The 24,915-nt window shown below is 45.3% G+C and overlaps 1 protein-coding gene across 3 annotated transcripts in view; it reads left to right on the top strand.

The window, feature by feature from the left end:
* Positions 1-24,915, top strand: part of LOC141083853 (protein FAM228B-like) — a 725,331-nt gene extending 700,416 nt beyond the window's left edge. For all 3 annotated transcript variants that reach the window (XM_073568323.1, XM_073568321.1, XM_073568324.1), the window contains 5 exons: positions 1,224-1,421; positions 2,999-3,076; positions 23,616-23,703; positions 23,931-24,075; positions 24,622-24,915. In XM_073568323.1, coding sequence (XP_073424424.1) covers positions 1,224-1,421; positions 2,999-3,076; positions 23,616-23,703; positions 23,931-24,075; positions 24,622-24,814 — 702 coding nt within the window. In that variant the 3' untranslated portion in view covers positions 24,815-24,915. The remainder of the gene's footprint in view (positions 1-1,223; positions 1,422-2,998; positions 3,077-23,615; positions 23,704-23,930; positions 24,076-24,621) is intronic.

Below are 24,915 nucleotides of genomic sequence, written 5' to 3'. Positions count from 1 at the left end.
GTCAGTGTCCCTCACAATCCTAACGTTCCCTATACAGGCTCCTCACCTGTCGCCGAGCCGGAACCTGTCACCCTAGCACACCCTACCCCTATCACTTGCTAGGGAGCTGGATGGTGCAGGCACTGGCCCCACCGCTGTACTAATACACACCAGGGAAAAATACAAATAGGGATAACACCACTTAGCTTTGCTCTGTTGCTATTGCTCCCAGCAACAGAGTCCACCAGAATGCAGCTTTCCTCCAGAATAGCTGCTACTACTCCAAGCTTTGTCAGAGCTGCAAGGAACACCTCTCTGTAATTCCTTCCTTCACCAGACTTTACACCAGAGCTCTCCTGAGCAGCAAGGAACTCCTCTCTGTAGTTCTTTCCTTCACCAGTCGTGGTTGGAAATGAGCAATCTCACCAAAAGTGAGTGAGAGAACAAGACACTCCTATATAGTTAGTGATAATCACGTGCACTAAAGTAACCAGAGTGCAATGACCCTACCGGCCACCGGGGGCAAAACTAGAACTGAAATCACCACAGTGCAATGACCCAAATGGCCACCGGGGGCAAAACTACCTTAAAGCACACAGCTTAAGGAAAAACAAAGGTAACTAGTGCATTTATCTGTCATAATCCAACCTGGATCATGACACCTTCATTGGTTCAGCACCACAGTGGAGCACACTTCCCGCCAGTGTTCCCCTTCTGGGTGCCGGCGAGTGACGTCAGCAGCATGATCACATGACATGATCACGCTGCTAGCGTCGCTCTGACCCGGCGGTCAGAGCTACAATTGTACTGGTATCTCTATAGTAATTGATCCCCGTGAGCCGGCGCACGGCAGCTTCTCTGCGCCGGCTGTCGGCTGAACGGCCGACTCCCAGGCCGGGGGCGGCAGAATGCAGCCGCCAGGGGAGGCACTGCGGACCGCTGCATTAAAAGGCCCTGCTGACTGCGCCCAGGGACACATGCCCCAGCTGCCCCCCCCCCTAGATACGTCTCTGGAAATGGAAGCCAGCATCAGAACTCGAACAGTAGTCAGGAGAGCTTTGGGTTCTGGTTTTGATTAAAGGGGTTAGTCACTCGCCTCTCTAATTACTGTGCTCACTGTACAATCACATGCAAAGAATATCGAAAAACAATGTATGTTCTGATGACCCCACCCCATATATTTTTTTACATACAATTTCTTATTTTTTTAGTTTAATGGCTTTGACTTTTTTGCATTTGGTCAGACAGTGGATGAGTATGTTGCACAGACAGAGCAGGCTGAGCAGTGCAGGAGAGAGATCCAGCACAAGAGGTGGACAGAACAAGTGGCGGATCCGATACAGAGAGCCATCGAGAAATACATAGATAACCAATCCAGTGAGGATATAGAAAAGCGGAGGAGACGTCTTCTGGCTCAGTACTTACAATATTGCAATAAGAAGGTAAAGTTATAGACAAATGAATGTGCAAAAAATGCTCATATTTTACACAGTGTTTCTCCTGCCAATATGCCAGTATTTGCAGAAGATTTTTCTGCTGCAAGTACTGAGCATGTGCATGTATCCTAAGTATTATAGTAGTTATATTCTTGTACATAGGAGAAGTATTATAGTAGTTATATTCTTGTACATAGGGGCAGTATTATAGTAGTTATATTCTTGTACATAAGGGCAGTATTATAGTAGTTATATTCTTGTACATAGGGGCAGTATTATAGTAGTTATATTCTTGTACATAAGGGCAGTATTATAGTAGTTATATTCTTCTACATAGGGGCAGTATTATAGTAGTTATATTCTTGTACATAGGAGCAGTATTATAGTAGTTATATTCTTGTACATAAGGGCAGTATTATAGTAGTTATATTCTTCTACATAGGGGCAGTATTATAGTAGTTATATTCTTGTACATAGGGGCTGTGTTATAGTAGTTATATTCTTGTACATAGGGGCAGTACTATAGTAGTTATATTCTTGTACGTAGGAGCAGTATTATAGTATTTATATTCTTCTACATAGGGGCAGTATTATAGTAGTTATATTCTTGTACATAGGAGCAGTATTATAGTAGTTATATTCTTGTACATAGGGGCTGTGTTATAGTAGTTATATTCTTGTACATAGGGGCAGTACTATAGTAGTTATATTCTTGTACGTAGGAGCAGTATTATAGTATTTATATTCTTCTACATAGGGGCAGTATTATAGTAGTTATATTCTTGTACATAGGAGCAGTATTATAGTAGTTATATTCTTGTACATAGGGGCAGTATTATAGTAGTTATATTCCTGTACATAGGAGAAGTATTATAGTAGTTTTATTCCTGTACATAGGAGCAGTATTATAGTATTTATATTCTTCTACATAGGGGCAGTATTATAGTAGTTATATTGTACATAGGGACAGTATTATAGTAGTTATATTCTTGTACATAGGGGCAGTATTATAGTAGTTATATTCTTGTACATAGGGACAGTATTATAGTAGTTATATTCTTGTACATAGGAGCAGTATTATAGTAGTTATATTCTTGTACCTAGGGGCAGTATTATAGTAGTTATATTCTTGTACATAGGGGGCAGTATTATAGTAGTTATATTCTTGTACATAGGGGCAGTATTAAAGTAGTTATATTCTTGTACATAGGGGGCAGTATTATAGTAGTTATATTCTTGTACATAGGAGCAGTATTATAGTAGTTATATTCTTATACATAGGGGCAGTATTATAGTAGTTATATTCTTGGACATAGAGGGCAGTATTATGGTAGTTATATTCTTGGACATAGACGGCAGTATTATGGTAGTTATATTCTTGGACATAGGGGGCAGTATTATATTGGTTATATTCTTGACATCAAAACAATATTTTGCATATTTATTTTGCCGATCTATTATTATTAATATATGTTTAGTATTTAATCAGTTTTTTTAGTAATAATAACATGTAGATAATTTGTGATTTGGGCCGGAGCTGTGGGATTGATGAATATTCACGTGATGTCGTCGTTTTTCTCCAGGGTTGTGCATTTATGAACGATTATGACTCCTCTGAGTATGATCCATTTATTAATCGTCTTTACAAGCAATACCTCTGGGTAAGAGAAGCCTAATACTGGGCATTATTAACTTGTACACCGTCCTGAGCACACTGATAACTACTTGGCTGGAAATCTACAGCAGAAGACAGTACTACAGCGAAAATACCATGTAGAATATGGCATTGCAGTAAACGAGAAACACGACAGACAAACAGCATCATATGATAGAATCGTTTCCCAGTCACTACAATGTAATCTTCATTGTGTGCATACCTTAGTAAAGCACTAGTCAAATTTGCTTATTATTTCAAAGCATGCAGTGCTTTGAAAAAGTATTCATACCCCGTGAACTTAGCCACATTTTTTCACGTTATACCCACAAATTTAAATGTATTTATTTGGATTTTATGTAATATACCAACACAAAGTAATTGTTTGTGACATGTAAAGGAAATATGGTTTTCTGATTATGTAAAAAAATATAAAATTGAAAATAGTAAAGTGCATTTGTATTCAGCCCCCATGAGTCAATACTTTGAAGGACAATTACTGCTGCAAGTTTTTTGGGGTCTTTCTTTGCACATCAAACTGCTAAAATGTTTGCCCCTTTTCACACTTGCTCTCGCTCAGTGAGATTGGATATAGGCATCCAGTCTTGTTTCAGATTCTCAAGGGATTAATGCTTGGACTGTGACTGGGCCATTCACACATATGAATAAGGTGTGATCTGAACCAACCATTGTAGCTCTGGTAGTATGTTTAGTTTCATTGCCCTGCTGGATGGTGAACCTACACCCCAGTCTCATGTCTTTTACAGCCTCTAACAGGTTCTCTGCCAGGATTGCCTTGTCATTATCTCCATCCATCTTCCCATCAACTCTGACCAGCCTCCCTGTCCCTGCTCAAGAAAAGCGTCCCCACAGCATGTTGCGGCATCTACCATGTTTGACTGTTGGGATGGTGTTCTCAGAGTCATGTACTGTGTTAGTTTTCAGCCACTATTTTGCAGTAAGCCTAAAAAATTATCCTTTGGTCTCCTCTGACCAGAGAACCTTCTTCCACATGCTAGCTGTGTCCCCTACATAGCTTATTGCCAACAGGACTTCTTATGGCTTGATTTAAAAAATGGCTTACTTCTTGCCACTCTTGCATAAAGGCCAGATTTGTTGAGTTCATGACCAATAGTTGTCCTGTGGACAGATTCTCCCACCTGAGCTGTGGATCACTGCAGCTCTTTCAGAGTGACCATGGGCCTTTTGGCTGCTTCTTTAATTAGTGCTCTCCTTTCTACAATGTCAGTTTAGGCATACATCCATATCTTGGTAGGTTTACAGCTGTGCCATACTCCTTCCATTTTGGATTGAACAGTGTTTCTTGAGATGTTCGTGGATTGGGCTATTTTTTTTTTATTTATAACCTTATCCTGCTTTAATCTTCTCTACAACTTTATCCCTGACCTGTCTGGTGTGTTTCTTGGTTTTCATCCCTAATGTTCTCAAACAAACCTATGAAGCCTTCACAGAACATCTGTAGTTATACTGAGAATAAATTACACCCAGGTGGACTCAATTCAGGTGGACCCAATTTACTAAATTATGTGACTTCTGGTGGAAATTGATCACTCCGAATTTTATTTAGACGTATCAAACTACAGGGAGGCTGAATACAAATGCACTTCACAATTTTGAGATTTATATTATTTTTTAAATAATTAGAAAACCATAAATCATTTCCTTTACACTTCACAAATATTTGCTGCTTTGTGTTGGTATATAGCAGAAAAACCCAATAAAATTTCATTTTTAGTTTGTGTGTGTATGTAACTTGAAAAAGTTCACGGGGCATGAATACTTTTTCAAGGCACTCTACCGATCTGTGGACAGAGTGATGTACAGTTCCATAGTTCCCTACAAGGATTTGAGCACATGAGCCACCTTCGCAGTGCAATTCAGAGCTGTTTTTTGAGTGATCAATGGAAGTCTTAGCACCTGGACACTCACAGACCAGCAGAACATGTAAGGAGACATGGTATATAAAAATTAAAACTGCAACACCAAGAAGGAAAAGTTGTGAAATTATGGAAATCACAGGATGGATAGACATGGTAATATCATATTTTTCAGACTATAAGGCCGGTTTCACACGTCCCTATATTTCCGGTAACTAAAAACCGGTACCAGAGATATCAGTGTCCATGTATGTAATACGTGCGACACACGTGTGGCATCCGTGTGCTGCATCAGGACCACACGTACGGCCGCCGAGGAGGAGCACTACTATAAGCGCTGTCCCCCGGCAGTTGGTGCTGAAGCCGGCTTTCATCCATTTTCCTCTGCTCTGCCGCTACAGCGCGAGCAGAGGAGAATGAATGAATGAGAAACTAACCTGCTGTGACCTCCGGACCTTGGGAGAATGCAAGAGATGAGGTCACTGGGACAGAGCTTGAACTGTTGTGACCTCATCACTTACATTTTCCCATGGTCCTGAGGTTACAGGAGTTCAGGCCCGCAGCGAGCACAGACTCAGTGACGTCACCGCTAGTTACTGTTACTGAGCCTGCACCTGCTGCTTCTCATTCATTCCCCAGTAGTTTACAGCCGGAGCGGTCGCATTAGCACCGCTCCGGTTGTAAACTTATTATCCCCCAGATATGGATTACGGCGTCAGACTGAACGCCGGACAGGTATGGTATATTGTTGCTTTATTAATTTTAATTTTATTACAGGAGATCGAGGGCGTCGCTTGGATTAGCCGAATAATAAAGATGGGAAACTGTGTTAATTGTTTTATTTAATTAAAATACTTTTTTCTGGCTGTGTGTCTTTGTTTAACCCTTTCACTTCTATAGGATCAGTAATGGAGAGGTGTCTTATTGACAGCTCTCCATTACTAAGCCGGGCTTAATGTCATCTTAGGAAGGTGACATTAACCCTTCATTACCCCACTTGCCACTGCTACAGTGCAAGTGGGAAGAACTGTGCAAAGCTCCAGAGTTGGCGCAGCTAATAGATGCGCCTTTTCTGGGCATTGCGTCTGGGGCTGCTGTTTTTAGACTGAGGGGGTCAATATCCATGGCCCCTTACCAGCCTGAGAATAGCAGCCTGCACCTGTGAGTTTTGTTAGGTTGGTTGCAAAAATAAAGGGGGACCCCACGTTGAGTTTTTCATTCATTCACTCTCCCCTGCTCGCTGGTAGAGCAGGGGAGAATAATGACAGGCGCGTTCAAGCACCAGCTGCCGGGGGCCATCGTCTTACAGTAGCGCTACTTCCCCGGCAGCCGTCCGTGCACACGGAAGACAGTGTGCACTGTTCTCCGTGTGCACATGTGCGGCACGTTTTGATGTCCATGTGAAAACGGACATGTCTGCGTTTTTTGCACATGGACACACGGTCCGTGAAAACATACTGACATGTACATAGACCCATTCATTTGACTACGTGTGTCAGTGCCTCTGGTACGTGAGAAAACTGTCACCACACGTACTGGAGACACTGACGTGTGAAAGGGGCCTAAGACGCACTTTTTTCCTCCAAAAATGTGGAGGAAAATGAGGGGTACGTCTTATAGTCCGGATGTACCGGCTCTGACTATGATGGGGAGTTGGGTGAGCCGTTTCGGCAGAGCAGCGAGTCACAGATGCAGGAGCCAGCTGCTGTGGCTAACACCAATGGGCGTGGAGGGCAATGAATATTTATTTCTTTTTAATGGCATCTGGTATGATTGGCCCCATCAGAAAACATTTAAAAAACAAATCATTACCCCTACCTTCCCGGTGCACTCTCGCAGCGTCCTGCTCCGATGCCAGCAGCTGCTTAATGCTTGTAAGCAGCGCATGGCAGAAACGTCATGTGCTGCTTGCAAGTCGAAGGGCAGCTGTCGGAATACTCAATGCTCTGCATGCCGGGACTGTGTGCGCAGAGAGCAGTGCGTATTCATTAGTCCCGGCATGCAAGGCATTGAGTATTCAGGCAGCTGCCCTTTGGCTTGGAAACAGCGCATGACATAACTGCCATGCGCTGCTTACAAGCATAAAGCAGTGGCTCGCATTGTAACAGGATGCTGCGAGGGAGCACCGGGAAGGTAAGTGTAATGATTTGTTTTTTTTTATGTTTTCTGAAGGGGCCATGCATATCAGAATGGGGGTGGGGGGCAATCATACCAAGATAAGGATGGGACCATGCATACCAGGACGGGGATGGGGGCCAATCATACCAGGTTAAGGATGGGGTTATGCAAACTAGGATGAGATGGGGGCCCTGCATACCAGGATAGGGATAAGGGGGACCATGCATACCAGGAGTAGGGATGAGGGGGGCCATGCATACCAGGATAGGGATGAAGGGGGTTATTCCTACCAGGATAGGGATGAAGGGGGCATCGTTCCTAGCTGTCTAGGGATCAGGAGGCATGCATACCAGGATGGGGATGAGGGAGCCATGCATACCAGGGTAGGGATTAGGGGTGCCATGCAAACCAGAGTAGGGATGAGGGGGACCATTCCTACCCAGGATAGGGATGAGGGGGATCGTTCCTACCAGTCTAGGGATCAGGAGGCATGCATACCAGGATATGGATGAGGGAGCCATGCATACCAGGGTAGGGATTATGAGGGCCATGCATACCTGGATAGGGATAAGGGGGGCCATGCATACCAGGAGTAGGGATGAGGGGGGCCATGCATACCAGGAGTAGGGATGAAGAGGGCCATTCCTACCAGGATAGGGATGAGGGGGATCGTTCCTAGCAGTCTAGGGATCAGGAGGCATGCATACCAGGATGGGGATGAGGGAGCCATGCATACCAGTGTAGGGATTAGGGGGGCCATGCATACCAGGGTAGGGATGAGGGGGACCATGCATACCAGGGTAGGGATGAGGGGGGCCATGCATACCAGAGTAGGGATGAGGGGCACCATTCCTACCCAGGATAGGGATGAGGGGGATCATTCCTACCAGTCTAGGGATCAGGAAGCATGCATACCAGGATGGGGATGAGGGAGCCATGCATACCAGGTTAGGGATGAGGGGGGCCATTCCTACCCAGGATAGGGATGAGGGGGATCGTTCCTACCAGTCTAGGGATCAGGAGGCATGCATACCAGGATGGGGATGAGGGAGCCATGCATACCAGGGTAGGGATTAGGGGGGCCATGCATACCAGGGTAGGGATTAGGGGGGCCATGCATACCAGGGTAGGGATGAGGGGATCATATATACCAGGATAGGGGATATTAAGTACAGAATTGACCACATTTTTGCTTCAAATTTTTTTCCCTAATTTCCTGCTCTAAAACCTAGGTGCGTCTTATAGTCCGAAAAATACGGTAGTCTGCAAATGATGAATAAATGGAACAAACATTTTCCAAACAGCTAGATTTATTGTTTGAAGTATGACTGTCACCTACAGAAACCCCGGCACTTAGAGCCTTGGCTGCTATCAATGAAGTTATTAATGGTCATCTGAAGAATGATCTGTCTCACGAAAATTCACTTGAACAAATTATCAAGATCCGCTGCTGGCGGATCCTTTTGTAATCACCGATCAATGACATCCAAGATGTGCTTGATGGGAGACAAGTCCAGAGAAGCTGCAGCCATGGTAGCAGGTTTAGGCCACACAGGCTGCTCACAGGAGCTTGAGTAGCATGTGGCCTGGCGTTGTCATGTTGAAAAAACATTGTTACTTACCGTTAACGGTATTTCTCTGTGCCCATGACGGCACCACGGAGAGAAGGGATCCTCCCCACAGGGACAGAAAACATACAGAAAACAAGGGGGTACCTCTCTCCCACATCAGTTGTTTACAGAGCATTAATGGAACTTCAGATTAACAACATGAACAAAAAAAATAATTATTATTAATACTATGAGCAAATGGAGGCACCGCGTGACAAAACATAACTATACTAAATTAAGTGTGCACACTCACACGTGAGGGAGGGAATGTACGGGTGCCGTCCTGGGCTCAGAAAAATGCCGTTAACGGTAAGTAGCTGTTTTTCTCCTTCCCCCATGACAGCACCACGGGGGTAATTGCAGAGATTTGTACATTAGGGAGGGACCACTGCTTCCAGAACCCCTCACCCAAAAGTAAGGTCTGAAGAAGAGACTAGGTCCTGCCGATAGTGATTATAGAATGTAGAGGGGGAAGACCGGGTAGCAGCTCTACATATCTGTTCTATTGATGCGCCGCCTCTCTCTGCCCAGGAAGTCGCCACTGATCTTGTTGAGTGGGCTTTTACTGTCTCTGGAATGGCTGCCCCATGCGCTGAGTTGGATAGGGTGATAGTGTCTCTTAGCCATCTTGTAAGCATGCTTTTGTATGCTTTCTGCCCCTTCCAAGGACCCTGAAAGCACACAAAAAGAGACCTATCCTGCCTATGCTCTCGTGTGGCTGCTAGATACTGGATTAAGCATCTCCTGACATCCAATTTATGTAAGGCTTTCTCCCCTTTATTTTTGGGATTGGGGCAAAAAGAAGGAAGGGATATCTCCTGAGACCTGTGAAAACGTGAGGCTACTTTTGGAAGATAGGCCGGGTCAGTCTTAAGAACAACTCTACTAATATTTGTGTGAAAGGCGGGTATGCCGAAAAAGCCTGGATGTCGCTAACTCTATGCGCAGATGTTAGAGCGACCAGAAGAGAGGTTTCCAGCAACATGATTTCCAGCGGGGCATCTGATAGGGGTTCAAAGGGAGCCTTAGTGCCATAAGGACTAAGTTTAAGTCCCAGGGAGGGGTAGCATGGGGAGAGATGTGCCTAGATCCGCGTCTAATTTAGCGCCTGATACAGAAATAAATTTTTTTCCAGATTCTCCCATACAACTTAGTGGTTACAGGCTTCCTACTCTGTAATAAAGTGATAACTAAATTTGGGGAAAACTCCCTATGCAAGTTTATTACCTGCAGATGAAACACCGGCCCTTGGGAAAGAAGGTTCGGGATAGCCGGGAGAACCCAAGGGTCAGAGATGGACATCATCCTCGACCAAGAAAACCACGTTCTCTTCGGCCAGAAGGGGGCTATTAGAATCACTCTCGCCATGTCCTCTTGAATTTTCCTCAGAACTGATGGAATTAGGGTTATTGGCGGGAAGGCGTAAGCTAGATGGTAATTCCAAGGAATCATAAAGGCGTTTAGGGCAACTGGGTACCCCCGGGGATCTAACTAACAGAAGGCCACTACTTTCCGGTTCCAACTGTTGGCAATAGCTCTATTGCTGGTCACCCCACAGACCTGCGATGTGATCGAAGACTGCCTGATTCAGCTCCCACTCGTCCTGTCTTGAGTTTGACTTAGGAAATCTGCCGCCCGATTCTCTGTACCCTTTATATGGAGTGCTGACAAGGAGCCCAAGTTGGCCTCGGCTAGTTGAAGGATGGACTTTGTCACATCCATTAGAGCCCATGATCTAGTGCCCCCTTCGTGGTTTAGCAATGCTACTACTACTTGGTTGTCCGAAAATATCCTTACATGGTGGGAACGGAGGGAGCTTTAAAACTGTACGAGGGCGAACTTCACTGCTATCAGTTCTTTTATGTTTAAGGATGCCATCCACACCCCCTGGGCTAACTGATCATCTGTAGTTAGGACTTATGGATATTGTTAATACCCAGGGAACGCCTCGGGTTAGGTTGTCTATGTTTGTCCACCATTTTAGAGAGCGAATTGTCCTTGATGAAATACTCAACCGCCCTTCTAAATTTCCGCCTAGAGAGACTTCTGCTGCTAATATTTCCCATTGTAGTTCTCTGGTATGGGCCTGGGCCCACAGCACAGCCGATATACAAGCTGACATTGATCCCAGAAGTGACATTGCCTTCCCCAGTGTTGTCAAAGGAAGGTCCCTTATTCGTGATACCGGCTCTATCATGTTTTGAACTTTCCCCTCTGGAAAGCGACATTCTTGTTTGTTTGAATCTAGAATTATACCTAAATTTTCTTGAATCTGACTTGGTAGGATACGGGATTTGGGTAAGTTTAGCAGCCAACCTAGGTTTGTCAAAGATTCCATGACTGTCTGTTTTTCGCAGTGACGAGGGAAATTGCCAATTACTAGAAGATCGTCTAGATATGGAACAATCAGAATGTCCTGTTCTCTTAAGTGTGCCATTACTTCCGCCACCAACTTGGTAAATACTCTTGGTGATGGCCAGGCCAAAGGGAAGAGCCCTGAACTGATAATGTTTTATTTCCCCTCGGATTGCGACTGCCACCCTGAGGAATTTGCGGTAGTCTTTGTGGATGGGGGCGTGGTAGTACGTGTCCTTTAGGTCCAACACAGTCATGAAACAAGACGGAAAAAGCACTTTTCTGATGATTTTATTGTTTCCATCTTGAAGGACTGCATTTCCAGAAACTTGTTCAGCTTCCTCAAGTTAACAATTGTCCTGAATGTTCCGTCTGTTTTTTTTTTCTTAGGAAAAGAGGAGAGTAGAACCCTTTGCCTCTTTCTTGAGGAGGGACTTCTTGAAGGACGGCCTTCTCTACGAGACCCACGATCTCCTCCTGCAAGGCTAACTGTTCCTCTTTTGATGGTCTCTGCGGGGTCACTGTGAAGACTTGAGGAGGGAGAGAATGGAATCTTAGTTATAGACCTGCTTTTATAGACCTGCTTTTATTAAGTCTAAGATCCACATACTGCGGGATATTTTTTCCTAGGCCGGGAGAAAGAAAGTTAACCCCCCCCACCTGGGGGACACCTTCATTGGGATCGTTTCTTGTTTTCAATGGGCCTGTTGAACATGAACCCCCTACCCCTGTTACTTTTATCCTCCCACTTGTCCTGGGGGTTTTTTGGGCGCTTCCTCCCAATAAATTTCCTGCTCCGAAAGGGCCGTTTATAGGATTGACTAGACAGAATAGGGAAAGATTTCTTTTTTTATCTCCTGCTTTATCCAGGATATCGTCTAGTGTGGATCCCAACAGCAACTCGCCCTCACAGGGAATGGAACATAATTTTGACTTTGTTTGCAGGTCACCTGGCCACCACTTGAGCCATAGGGCATGCCTCGCTGCGTTAGAAAAAGAAGCCGATCTAGCCACTAGTCTGGCCGAGTCCACAGATGTGTCTGCCAGAAAAGCCGCTGCCCCCTTCATTACAGGAACATAATTCATAATTGTCTCTCTAGATACTTTGTCCTTTAGCTGTGACTCCAAGTGGTTGAGCCACACCCTTAGAGCCCTGGCTGTACAGGTGGCGGCTACAGCAGGTTTCAGGCCCCCCCCAGCGGCCTCCCAACAACCCTTCAGGAACGTATCTGCTTTCTTATCCATAGGGTCTTTTAACACCCCCATGTCCTCAAAAGGCTGTGCAAATTTTTTTGGAGGCCTTCGCAATCGCTACGTCTAATTTTGGGGCTTCATCCCAAAATGTACACATCGGGTCCTCAAAGGGGTATTTTCTTTTCGGGGTTAGAAGCCCCTTCTTCTCTGGCTTCTTCCATTCTCTTTTGATTAAGGACTGAATTTTCTCATTCAATGGGAACTCCCTTCGCTTTTTTTGTTCTAGCCCACTGAACATTAGATCCTCTACGATTTTCTTGGGTCGAGGGTCGCCTAGACCCATGATGGTTCTGATTGCATTAACGAGGCTATCCGTCTCCTCAATTGGAAAACAGCTGCGACCCCCTTCTAAAGATGTTGAAGAGAGAGATAATGAGCTATTTGAATTGCTTAACTCACTCTCTCTGTCACTAGAGACAGATTCAGGGGACCTGATTCTATATTTTTGCCGGTATTTTTTTTACTGATCCCTCTGCAGTGTTTTAAAGGTGTCTTCTACCTGACTCTTGATTAGCTCTCTAAGGTCTGAGGCGAATTTCGGGGTCTCCTCATAAATTGTCTGCTCAATACAGGCAGCACAGAGCTTCTTTTTCCATGTAGTGGGTAGCTCTTCTGTACAGAGCGCACAGATCCTGTGATTGGATTTCAGAGAGGACAACAGACCCTAATTAAAAAGTTGACTTTCACGCTCAGTTACCCTCCTGACAGAAAGGATACCAGATTTGAGGGGGAACCCCTTTCCGTAGATGGATTCTCCCTGCTGCGTTGGGAGCTTGAGTGGCTACTTCCGCTGCGACGCTGGGAAGGTCTCTTTTAACTGCTTTTTTTGCTGCATCCTTCGCTGCTGCTGGCGTTGCTGTTGGTACTGCTGCTGGTGTCCATGTTGAGGGGCCTGGTCATGCAGGGGCTGCTCTTCTGGAAGCTCCTGGTCGCACATTCTGGCCAGCTGCATGTGAAGCACCGCTACCCCTTTTAGCGCTGTTTTAAAATGCCCATCAGGCTCCTCCCTCCCGCCTTCCGGTGGACGCCGTGCGCCCAGGTACGGGTTTCTCAGTAATGCAATGCGCCGTCCGTGTTCCTAGTAGTGCTTTGCTGCCTGTGCGTGTCATAGCGGAGCGCCGCCCCACGCGTGCGCACTACATGCTCCTCAGGGATTGCGTGCAGTCATGCGATACTCGAGCCCGGCTGGGGTTCTGTCCGGCGCAGCGGAGCCTGGTATGGACTCAGACCAGCTGTGGGGGGCAGACCGCTGTCCGGATCATTTTTTCCTTGTTGGGTTTTGTGCTTTTTCTGACCCTGCCTGTCTGTTGCTGCCCCTCCATGCTGACGGCCACTGTTTCCTACCCCCCCCAGGAGTCTGTGGAAATACCGAGACACGCTCTGGGAAAGACGGGCTTCTCAATTTCTTCTGCCGCCTCCCCCCACACACCCACAAGGTCTGCTGACCCCAGCGGTGGCGCTTTGGGTAACCCCCGCTGCCTGGATCAGACTGGTCGGCCCCGGTATCACACGAAGATTCCAGGTGAGTCTTCTCATCTGTAGGTTCCCCATTAGGGACAGGAAACCAACTGATGTGGGAGAGAGATACCGCCTTTTTATCTGTAGGTTTCCTGTCCCCGTGGGGCGGATCCCCTCTCTCCGTGGTGCCAACATGGGGGAATGAAACAATGGTTCCTGGGACACTTTGGAGAAATTTTTAGTTTTGAGCTGTTAGTGGACATGGAATCAAGACTAGAGGGGTCCGGCTACTGTATATGTCACTCCACACCATAATCCCAGGAGTAGGCTTGATACTATGTTCCCTCTTGAAGGCCTCAGCATGGCGTTGCCCTCATGGGCTCCAGAACAATCTCTGACTATTGTTGCGCCCAAGACAAAAGAGGGACTCAATGCTGAAAAGGATATATTTCCTTTCCAGCCTCTGGTCTAATAATAATTTTATTTCTTTAGTGCTAATATGTTTTGTAGCACTTTAAAATTAAGCAGGAATTTAAGCAATAAAGACTTTACAAAGTTCAAAAGTTACAGAAGTGAAGGATCCTGCTCACCAGATACAATCTATAAAAAAATGGGGAGACCATAGGCAAAAATTGCTTTTCTTCTAAGTTTCAGCCATCATTATAATAAATAAGGGTATTCATATTAAGCTGCATGATCCGGTCAACAGTCAGAATCTGTCTGAGTGCAGTTAACGTATGCTATCGGTTGCATAGAGGATGTGGAGACATATTAATAGGAGGGACCAGATTTTGAGGAAAAATTTGAATGGAGAACGGGGGAGAGTGAGATTAGTGAATTGAGGTGATAAGCCTGTCTAAAGAGATGTGTTTTAAAGCATTCTTAAAAATGCCTAGGTATTAATCTGATATTCCAGGGTAGTGCATTCCAGAAAACTGGTGCAGCATGATAGAAGATTTGAAGACAGGAGTGGGAGGTTTGGATTATTGAGGATGTTTGTCTCAGATCAGTTGCAGAACAGAGGGCAATGGTAAGGTAATAGACATGAGGGAGGAGATGTAGGGTGGTGCAGAACTGTGGAGAGATTTGTGCGTGAGAGATAAGATTGTATTGAATTCTTTAGTGGATGGGCAACTAGTGTAATAACTGGCACAAGGTAGAGGCGTCGGTGTCTGTGTCTTTCCACATGGGAAATGCTGTGGAGAGGCTTTCACAAGGGAACATGACATAGATCGTACTCCCAGGATTATGGTGTGGGGTAGCATATTGTATGTTAGCCGGACCAGCTTGGCATTACATTGATTTGGTGGTGGAACCAGTGGTGTATCCATTTCTCCAAAGTGTTCCATAGCCATTTTTTAAGACGTCAGGCCTTATGTTGCTCATGCTCCTGTTCACAACCTACATGGCATAAACATGTGACCATGACCTGCAGCATCTCCAGACTTGTCTCCCATAGAACACATCTGGGACATCATTGGTCGGCAATTGCACAAACTGCCAGCACCGGATCTTGATAATTGTGCATTCAGTGCCGCGGAACCTTCCTCAGATGGCTAATTAATAACCTTATTGATAGCAGCCAAGGCTATAAGTGCCGGGATTTCTGCATGTGGCTCATGTTCGGTTCTGAATACATTGAGATATTTTGAAAATGTTGGTTCCATTTTTTTCATAATTTGCAGATCAATAAAAGATCTATCCCTGCTGCGCTTTCCATAATTTTTTGAGCTTTCCATTCTCTTGGGTGTTGCAATTTTAACCCCTTTACCCCCAAGGGTGGTTTGCACGTTCATGACCGGGCCAATTTTAACAATTCTGACCACTGTCCCTTTATGAGGTAATAACTCTGAAACGCTTCCATGGATTCTGACATTGTGTTCTCGTGACATATTGTACTTCATATTAGTGGTAAAATTTCATTCAAATAACTTGCATTTATTTGTGAAAAAAACGGAAATTTGGGGAAAATTTCGCAGTTTTCCAACTTTGAATTTTTATGCCCTTAAATCACAGAGATACGGCACACAAAAAACTTAATAAGTAACATTTCCCACATGTTTACTTTACATCAGCACAATTTTGGAACCCAGATTTTTTTTTTGTTAGGAAGTTATAAGGGTTAAAAGTTAAACCAGCGATTTCTCATTTTTGCAACACCATTTTATTTTTACGGACCACATCACATTTGAAGTCACTTTGAGGGGTCTATATGATACAAAATCCCCAAAAGTGACACCATTCTAAAAACTGCACCCCTCAAGGTGGTCAAAACCACATTCAAGAAGTTTATTAACCCTTCAGGTGCTTCACAGGAATTTTTTGAATGTTTAAAAAAAAAATGAACATTTAACTTTTTTTCACAAAAAAAAATTACTTCAGGTCCAATTTTTTTTATTTTACCAAGGGTAACAGGAGAAATTAGACTGCAAAAGTTATTGTGCAGTTTGTCCTGAGTTCGCTGTTACCTGACATGTTGGGGGGAACCACTGTTTTGGCGCATGGCAGAGCTCAGAAGGGAAGAAGCGCCGTTTGACTTTTTCAATGCAAAATTGGCTGGAATTCAGATCGGACGCCAAGTCACGTTTGGAGAGCCCCTGATGTACCTAAACAGGGGAAACCCCCCACAAGTGACCCCATTTTGGAAACTAGACCCCCCAAGGAACTTATTTAGATATGTGGTGAGAACTTTGAATCCACAAGGGCTTCACGGAAGTTTATAACGTACAGCCGTGCAATTAAAAAATCATATTTTTTTCACAAAAATTCTTTTCACGCTCAATTTTTATTTTTCCAACGGTAACAGGACCTCAAAAGTTGTGCAATTTGTCCTGAGTACGCTGATACCCCATATGTGGGGGTAAACCACTATTTAGGCGCATGGCAGAGCTCGGAAGGGAAGCCGTGCCATTTGACTTTGTTGGCTGGAATTGGGATTGGACGCTATGCCGCGTTTGGAAAGCCCCTGATGTGCCTAAACAGTGGAAACCCCCGACAAATGACAACATTTTGGAAACTAGACCCCCTAAGGAACTTATCTAGATGTGTGGTGAGCACTTTGAACCCCCCAGTGCTTCATAGAAGCTTATAATGCCCAGGCATGAAAATAAAAAAATCATATTTTTTCCACAAACATGATCTTTTAGTCCCCAATTTTTTTATTTTCCCAAGGGTAACAGGAGAAATTGGACCCCAACAGTTGTTGTCCAATTTGTCCTCAGTCCGCTGATACCCCAATGTGGGAGAAAACTACTGTGTGGGCACACGTCGGGGCTCGGAAGGGAAGTAGTGACGTTTTGGAATGCAGACTTTGATGGAATGGTTTGCGGGTGTCATGTCACGTTTGGAGAGCCTCTGATGTGCCTAAACTGTTGAAACTCCCCACAAGTGACCCCATTTTGGAAACTAGACCCCCCACGGAACTTATCTAGATGTGTGGTGAGCACTTTGAACCCCCAAGTGCTTCACAGAAGTTCATAACGTCCGGGCATGAAAATAAAAAAATCATTTTTTTCCACAAAAATGATATTTTTGCCCCCAATGTTTTATTTTCCTAAGGGCAACAGGAGAAATAGGACCCCAAAAGTTGTTTTGCAATTTGTCCTGAGTATGCTGATACCCTATATGTGGGGGTAAACCACTGTTTGGGCACATGGCAGAGCTTGGAAGGGAAGGAGCACCATTTGACTTTTTCAACGCAGAATTGGCTGGAATGGAGATCAGACGCCATGTTGCGTTTGGAGAGCACCTGATGTGCCCAAACAGTGGAACCCCCAATTCTAACTCCAACCCTAACCCCAACACACCCCTAACCCTAATCTCAGCCCTAACCCTAGCCCTAATGGGAAAATGGAAATACATTTTTTTTTAATTTTATTATTTTTCCCTAACTAAGGGGGTGATAACGGGGGGTTTTATTTACTATTTATGGCGGGTTTTTATGTTTGGCAACTGTCATACGCTAAAAGGCCCTTTTTATTGTAAAAATAGTTTTTGCATCGCCACATATTGAGAGCTATAATTTTTCCGTATTTTGACCCACCGAGTCAAGTGGGGTCTTATTCTTTGCGGGACGAGTTGACGTTTTTATTGGTACCATTTTCGGGCGCTTGACTTTTTTGATCGCTTTTTATTCCAATTTTTGGGATGCAGAATGAACAAAAACCAGCATTTCAAGAATTTCTTTTGGGGGGTGCGTTTACACCGTTCCGCGTGCAGTAAAATTGATAAGGCGGTTTTATTCTTCGGGTCAGTACGATTACAGAGATACCTCATGTATATGTTTTTTTTATGTTTTGGCGGTTTTATGCAATGAAAACAATTTTATATAAAAAATAATTATTTTTGCATTGCTTTATTCTGCGAGCTATAACTTTATTTTTTCGCTGATGACGCTGTATGGCGGCTCGTTTTTTGTGGGACAAGATGACGTTTTCAGCGGTACCATGGATATTTATATGCGTCTTTTTGATCGCGCGTTATTGAACTTTTTGTTCGGCGGTATGATAAATAAATCATTTTTTGCTTTTATTTTTATTTTTTAAGGGGTTCGGTAAAGGGGTTAACTAGTGGGACAGTTTTATAGGGCGGGTCGTTATGGACGCGGTGATACCAAATATGTGTACTTTTATTTATTTTTTTTATTTCCAAAAAATGAATTTAGTAGATTTTTTTTCTTTTTAATTTATTTAGCGATTCTTTATAAATTATTTTTGCACTTTTTTTTTTACTTTATTACAATGTCCCAGGGGGCATAACTGTCATGTGACAGATCGCTGATCTGTCACATCACAGATCGCTGTGACAGATCAGTGATCTGTCGCATGTATTGAAGCAGACTTCCTCATGCCTGCGCTTTGCAGGCACTGAGGAAGCCAGCTCCCTGCAGGCCCCCGTCGCCAACTTGGATCCGGGGACCTGCAGGGAAGGAGCCCCCCCGCAGCAGCGCTGCACATTGCACTGCTGTGGGGGGCTCAGGGAAGCACGGAGGGAGCCCCCTCCCTGCCGATGCTTCACTTTAACCCCCGGTACACCGCGATAGTGTTTGATTGCGGTGTGCAAGGGGTTAACGTGTCAGAGGCGGTCCGTGACGGCCCCTGACACCCAGTACCGGCTGTCAGCTGTGATAATCAGCTGACACCCGGCCGCGATCAGCTGCGCTCCCCCCGTGAGCGCAGCTGATCGCACTAGACGTACTATCCCGTCCATGGGCATAGGGGCCCAGGGGTCCCATGGACGGGATAGTACGTCTGATGTCAGAAAGGGGTTAATGTTGGAGTATAAATAAAGAAAAAATATTGCTACCCTTTAAATGTTGATTGAAATGGCTTAAGGAAAACAAAAGAAATTTTTACTAATAATTCTGCAAAATTGGATAATACTTTTAATACTGTGTTTGTAGGGTTAGTCTTCTTGCTAACCCACACAGAAGAGCATTTTTTGTCTCTCTTTCATAGCCAGTGGCAGGGGGTGAACTTTTGAAGGCTTCTTGGTATAATAATCTGCATAAAGTATTAATAAGGAGAAAGGAGAAAACACGGGTATTACATACCTGGAAATGTGTTTTTTCATGATCCATGACGGCACCACGAGAGAGAGGTGATCCGCCCTTCAAGGACAGGAAACCTTCAAGATAAAGAGGGCCGCTCCTCCGCATTTGTTTTTTGTACAGAGTTTGAGAGGAACTCCGCAGATTAGTGTACATTCAAATAATACATCCATTTATTTCTTACAATTCTAGTTACCTACACTCAAGGGAGTGCCTAACCATAACGATGCATTGAATCAATAACGTGATCAATAGGGAGCGAATATAAGGGTGCCATCATGGATCATGAAAAACCACACTACCAGGTACATAATACCCTTGTTTTTCCTTCACCCATGATGACACCACAAGAAAATTACAGAAATTTGTAGTTTTTTTTAGGGAGGGATCACCGCCTGTAACACCCTTCTCCCAAATGTGAGGTCAGAGGAAGCAGACTGATCTAACCTATAATGTTTGAGGAAGGTAGACGGAGAGGACCAAGAAGCCGCCTTACAGAGCTGGTCGATGGAAGCGTCTGCTAGCTCCGCCCAGGATGTTGCCATGACTCTTGTGGAATGGGCCTCCAGACCTTCTGGAACAGTCCTGTCTGTACTACTATACGCTAGCTTAATGGCCTTTCACCCATCTAGCTTTTTAGACACCTTATGGCCCCTTCTTGACCCTTGAAACAAGGCAAACAAGGCCCTCTGCTTCCTCCAGGATCTTGTTACCTCTAGGTATTGTAGGAGACATCTCCTAACGTCAAGGCAATGAAGCTTTTCCTCCTGGTTACTAGGGTTAGGACAAAAGGATGGTAGGATTATCTCTGAGCTCTATGGAAACTTGACACCACCTTAGGAAGATAAGCTGGGTCTAACCTTAACATAACCCTATCGTCCATGACCTGGAGTGTAGAGAGGGTCTGCTGACAATGCCTGTAAGTCGCCTATTTTGCGGGCCGAAGTGAGCGCCACTAATAAGGCTGTCTTTAATGTGATAATCTTTTCTGACACTGCTCAGTAGCTCAAAGGGACTTTCTGTTAAGGCAGATAACACTAGATTTAGATCCCAAGGGGGAGGTGTAGGAGATGGGACAGAGTTTGCTCTACTACAGGCCCTGATAAACCTAGCCACCCTTCTATCGCTCGCCAGGTCACAGTGAAATAATGCCGCCACTTGAGGGTACTAACTGCTAGCCCCAACTCTAGTCCCTTTTGCAGGAACTCTAGTATGGCCACTATTGGTACTTCACCTTCCCGTATTGGCCCTGAGACAGATAAAAAATCTATTCCATATCCTCCCATAAATCTTGGTGGTTATTGGTTTTCTGCTACTAAGCAGTGTAGACACTAACCCTGCTGAGAAGCCCTTATTCTTTAGTATCAACCTCTCAAATTCCAGGCTGTTAAATGCAGCCCAGGCCTCTGGGGATGATGGAAGGGCCCCTGTGTTAGAAGGTCCTGGTCCTCTTGGAGTACCCATGGATCAGACATGGACATAGTCCTTAGCCAGTAGAACCATGGCCTTTTAGGCCAAAACTGGGCTATTAAAATTACTCTGGCCTTGTCTTCTCTGATCTGCCTCAGTACTGCTGGTAAGAGGCATATTGGAGGGAAAGCATACAGGAGTCCCGATGTCCACTCTATTCTGAAGGTGTCCACTGCCAACTGTCTGTCTGCTGGACTTAAGGAACAAAACTTCTGAACCCTTCTGTTGGCTATTGAAGCAAAGAGATTTATTTTGTGCCGACCCCACATGTCCACTATCCGATTGAAAATGGACTTTTTTTTTTAGGGACCATTCTCCTTGTCTCAAGTGATTGCGACTTAAAAAGTCTGCCTTCAGGAAGTCTACTCCTCCAGTATGCAGGGCCGATAATGAGAGGAAATGATGTTCTGCCAGACATAGAATCCTCTCTGTTATCTGCATCAGCCTTAGAGAACAGGTGCCCCCCTGGTGATTTATATAGGCCACCATTGACTGGTTGTCCGACAGGACTCTCGCATGCTGACCCTGTAAATGCAGTAACAGCCCCTTGAGTGCCTTTTCGACTGCCAGCATTTCCCACTCGTTTGAGGATAGGCCTCTTTCTTCCTGGGACCAGGGATTCTGGAGCAATATGGTATCTAGGTGGACTCCCCACCCCCCGGGACTGGCGTCCGTTGTGACTATCCTGGAGGCTCTGTATGTCCATGGTACTACTCTTGGGGCGGACTCGATTTGCAACCACTACCTGAGTGACTGAACTACAGAGCTTGGGAGAGTAAGCTTCCGCTCTAACTGCTTCTGTAGTACTAGGTCGTTCTGTAGTATGCACCACTGTAATTCCCTCGTATGGAACCGAGCCCATTTCACTGCTGGTATGCAGGAGGTTAGGGACCCCAACAACGACATTGCTTCCCATGGTAGACCGGATGGCCTTTATAAGTCTGTCTGTAGCCTCTACTGGAAATGTCACTTCGTCATCTGAACTACTGTCAGAGTATCGTGACTGATCTGAGTCCTCCTGCTCTGACCCCATGGAGTCCTCCTGAGATACAAACGAGGGGCTGGACTTGTCTCTCCCCTTGTTGTTCATGTCCGTTGGGGCCTGTAGAGCCCTGACTGACCTGCAAACCTCTGATTGTATGAAGGATCTTAGATTTGCAGAAAAGGAGGGAGTCTCAGCAATCGTCCTGTCAATACAGTCTTGACAGTCTCTTATCCCAAGATGCTGTCAGCTGACGTCTACATAGGGGACATTCTTTGTTTTTGGTTTTTGACTTGCTCTTTTTAGGGACTCCCTATACTCCACCCCACCAATATATAAAAAAAGAGGGGAGAGTAGGAGATGGAGAGAAGAGAAAGAGGACATTAGTGTTACTGTAGCTTTCTCAGAGATCACTCACCACACGGACGCTTCAACGGGTACCAGATCCGGAGGATGAATGGGGCTCTCAATGTCTCCCAGTGAGGATATGGATCCCTCCTTTCTGGAACCACGAAGATCCGCCCGTGCCCTGCCCGAGCAGCCCCCTCTGCTTCTACGGCATGATCGTTTTTTTCTTGTGAATGTGACCGCTTGTCTGGCTCCTGCTGCTGGTGAGGCTACAAGTGCTCAGGCGAAAAGGCCTCCTGGTTTGCCCATGCCCGCACCTCTGCCTGCACCTTTAATACCTGTACAGATTGGCACCACCTGGCTATTAGCCCAGCCACACCCTATGTGCGCCGCCAGGCCCCATGCTCATGGTCACCTCGGTGCATGCTCCCCCAAGGCAACCCCTTAGAGGTGGATCACACGTCCGTCAAAATCCGCCGTTTTGCAAAAAAAAAATGGATCCGCCAAAAAACGGATCCGGTAGCATCTGTTTGTGGCAAAACGGAAACAGATCCGTTTTTTCACACTTTGGCAGACGCCAAAAAACGGAAATATGAAACAAGCTTTAGCGTGCGCTCTTGCCCTGTTCCTGCGCGCCAGCCTCCAGCTCCGGTGCGCGCGCTCTCCAGAGGTACTCCAGGGAGGGCGCAGACAGGGGCTTCCACCCAGGCTCTGATCCACTTGTCGCCTGGTAGTCTCGCTCAACAAGGAGGACATGATAACGTGGCCTCTGTGGAGCTTAATTCACCCGGGCACCGATGTGCCTCACGGGCTGCATGGCCACCATTTGTCAACAGGGAGGGAACAGTAAATGTGGCCTCCGAGGACTTCCTTGATGTATCTTGCGGGCTGCATGCACCAGGGAGGGTACACAAACGTGGCCTCCGAGGCTCCCATCTTCACCCGGGCATTGCCTCACTGGCTGTGGCTATGCTTCGCTCAGGGAGGGCACGGTAAAACGTGGCCTCCGAGGTGACTTCTGACACCTGGTGATGGATGCAGCAGGCCGTTGCTTGCCATAACCCATCTGACCAAGGCCCGGGCATCCTCTTCAGTCTTCAAGCTTTGATCTTGAAGGTTCCCTTATTTTACTTTAATTACTGTATTGTTAACGTTGTTACTTATGACTTGTGTTTTGAAACTGTTAAACTGTAAAGCGCTGCGGAATATGTTGGCGCTATATAAAGATTATTATTATTCCCCCATCAAGGACAGGAAACCAACTGATGCGGAGGGAGGAGCTGCCCTTTTTATCTTGAAGGTTTCCTGTCCTTGAAGGGTGGATCCCCTTTCTCTTGTGGTGCCGTCATGGGTGATGGAAAAAAGTCTTTAAACATGGAGCCATATAGGTTTGCATAAAACATTACGGCAGATTTTAATGAAGTATATTTGCAGAGTTGCTTTCTCTAAACACACATTCCCTTGTAGCGTAAAATATACCGCACATTTATTACTTTCTTGTTCAGGTTTCAACTCTGGTGTTTCCAGACCCTCTTCTCCAGCAATCTCAGAAGAGGTATGAGGAGGAGAAGACAGCCATGCACTGTGACACAGGTAAAGCATCAGGGCTACCACCAACTCCTACATGTAATTATGTAATTTATTAATAACATTTTTCTTATGGTATAGGACGAATTGTAGGCAGATGCCTATGGTACCCCTTAAGTAGAGGGATAAAACTTATGCACTTGGGTTTGACAAAAATATGAGAAGTCTGCTCCTGGGTGACCAGGGTTAGCAATATTAGGCCTCTGTCTTTTGATCTGATTCTCCTCTTAAAGGCCGGGCGTTTTTTGCCAAAGAGATCCATGAACTGACCTTGCAGAAGCTTCCTCGGGTTCCGCTGGGTCGTCAGAGCATGAATGGAGCCGAATGGCTGAAGACTCCATTAGGATACATCGAGAGTGACATCAGGCTGAAGAGCAGGTGAGGATCTTCCTGGGATCCCAGAGCAAAGTAATCCAAGTGAGGCTCTTCATGGGATCCTACAGCAAAGTAACCCGGGTGATTATCTTCCTGGGATCCCAGAACAAAGTAACCCGGGTGATTATCTTCATGGGATCCCACAGCAAAGTAACCCAGGTGAGGCTCTTCATGGGATCCCACAGCAAGTAACCGGGTGAGGATCTTCATGGGATCTGAGCGCAAATTAACTCCTCAAAGTTTTTTTTCTGCCCCCCAAATAGTAAAACTCACTTGTGAAGGGTAACCACTGCCAGCCCCATTGGAGTCACTGAGTAGCTAAATCTTTGTCTTTTTATATATATTCCACTTTCACAGATACATTGAAGTGAAAACACACACATGCACCAAGGAAGCTAGTTCGATTTGTTTTAATAAAAATAGAGGTCTCAGAAAATATGGTGGTAATAAAAAAACTCTACAAATTCAAGAAGATGGCTTCCTCTAATAGGAGGGCCGTCGGCTATGGATTCATTACTGTACGAGCCATTACTTTCTAATGTCTTGCAGGCACAGAGTCAGCGGGTCCTGTAACCAGGAAAGTCTGGATTTCAAGCCATGGGTAGATACCAAATATCCCCCTGAGATCATCAGACGCGAGATGAAAATCAGTCAGAAGAGGAGGTTTCCAGAGAGACCATCGTCCCTTCCCACATACTGCAAACACTGGGGACCCGTGCCCCCAAACACCATCACAGCGTAGATGATCTGTGTGACAAGACACTGGGGAAATGGATGACTGTGTTGGTGTAGAAGGAATAAGTTAAAAGAAAAAAAAATCAATAAAAAGGTTCCAAAACCTTA

This window comes from Dendrobates tinctorius, unplaced genomic scaffold (genome assembly GCF_039654945.1).
Source record: "Dendrobates tinctorius isolate UK_male_01 unplaced genomic scaffold, ASM3965494v1 ptg000021l, whole genome shotgun sequence".
Taxonomy (NCBI): domain Eukaryota; kingdom Metazoa; phylum Chordata; class Amphibia; order Anura; family Dendrobatidae; genus Dendrobates; species Dendrobates tinctorius.
This window is presented reverse-complemented; position numbering and strand designations above follow the sequence as displayed.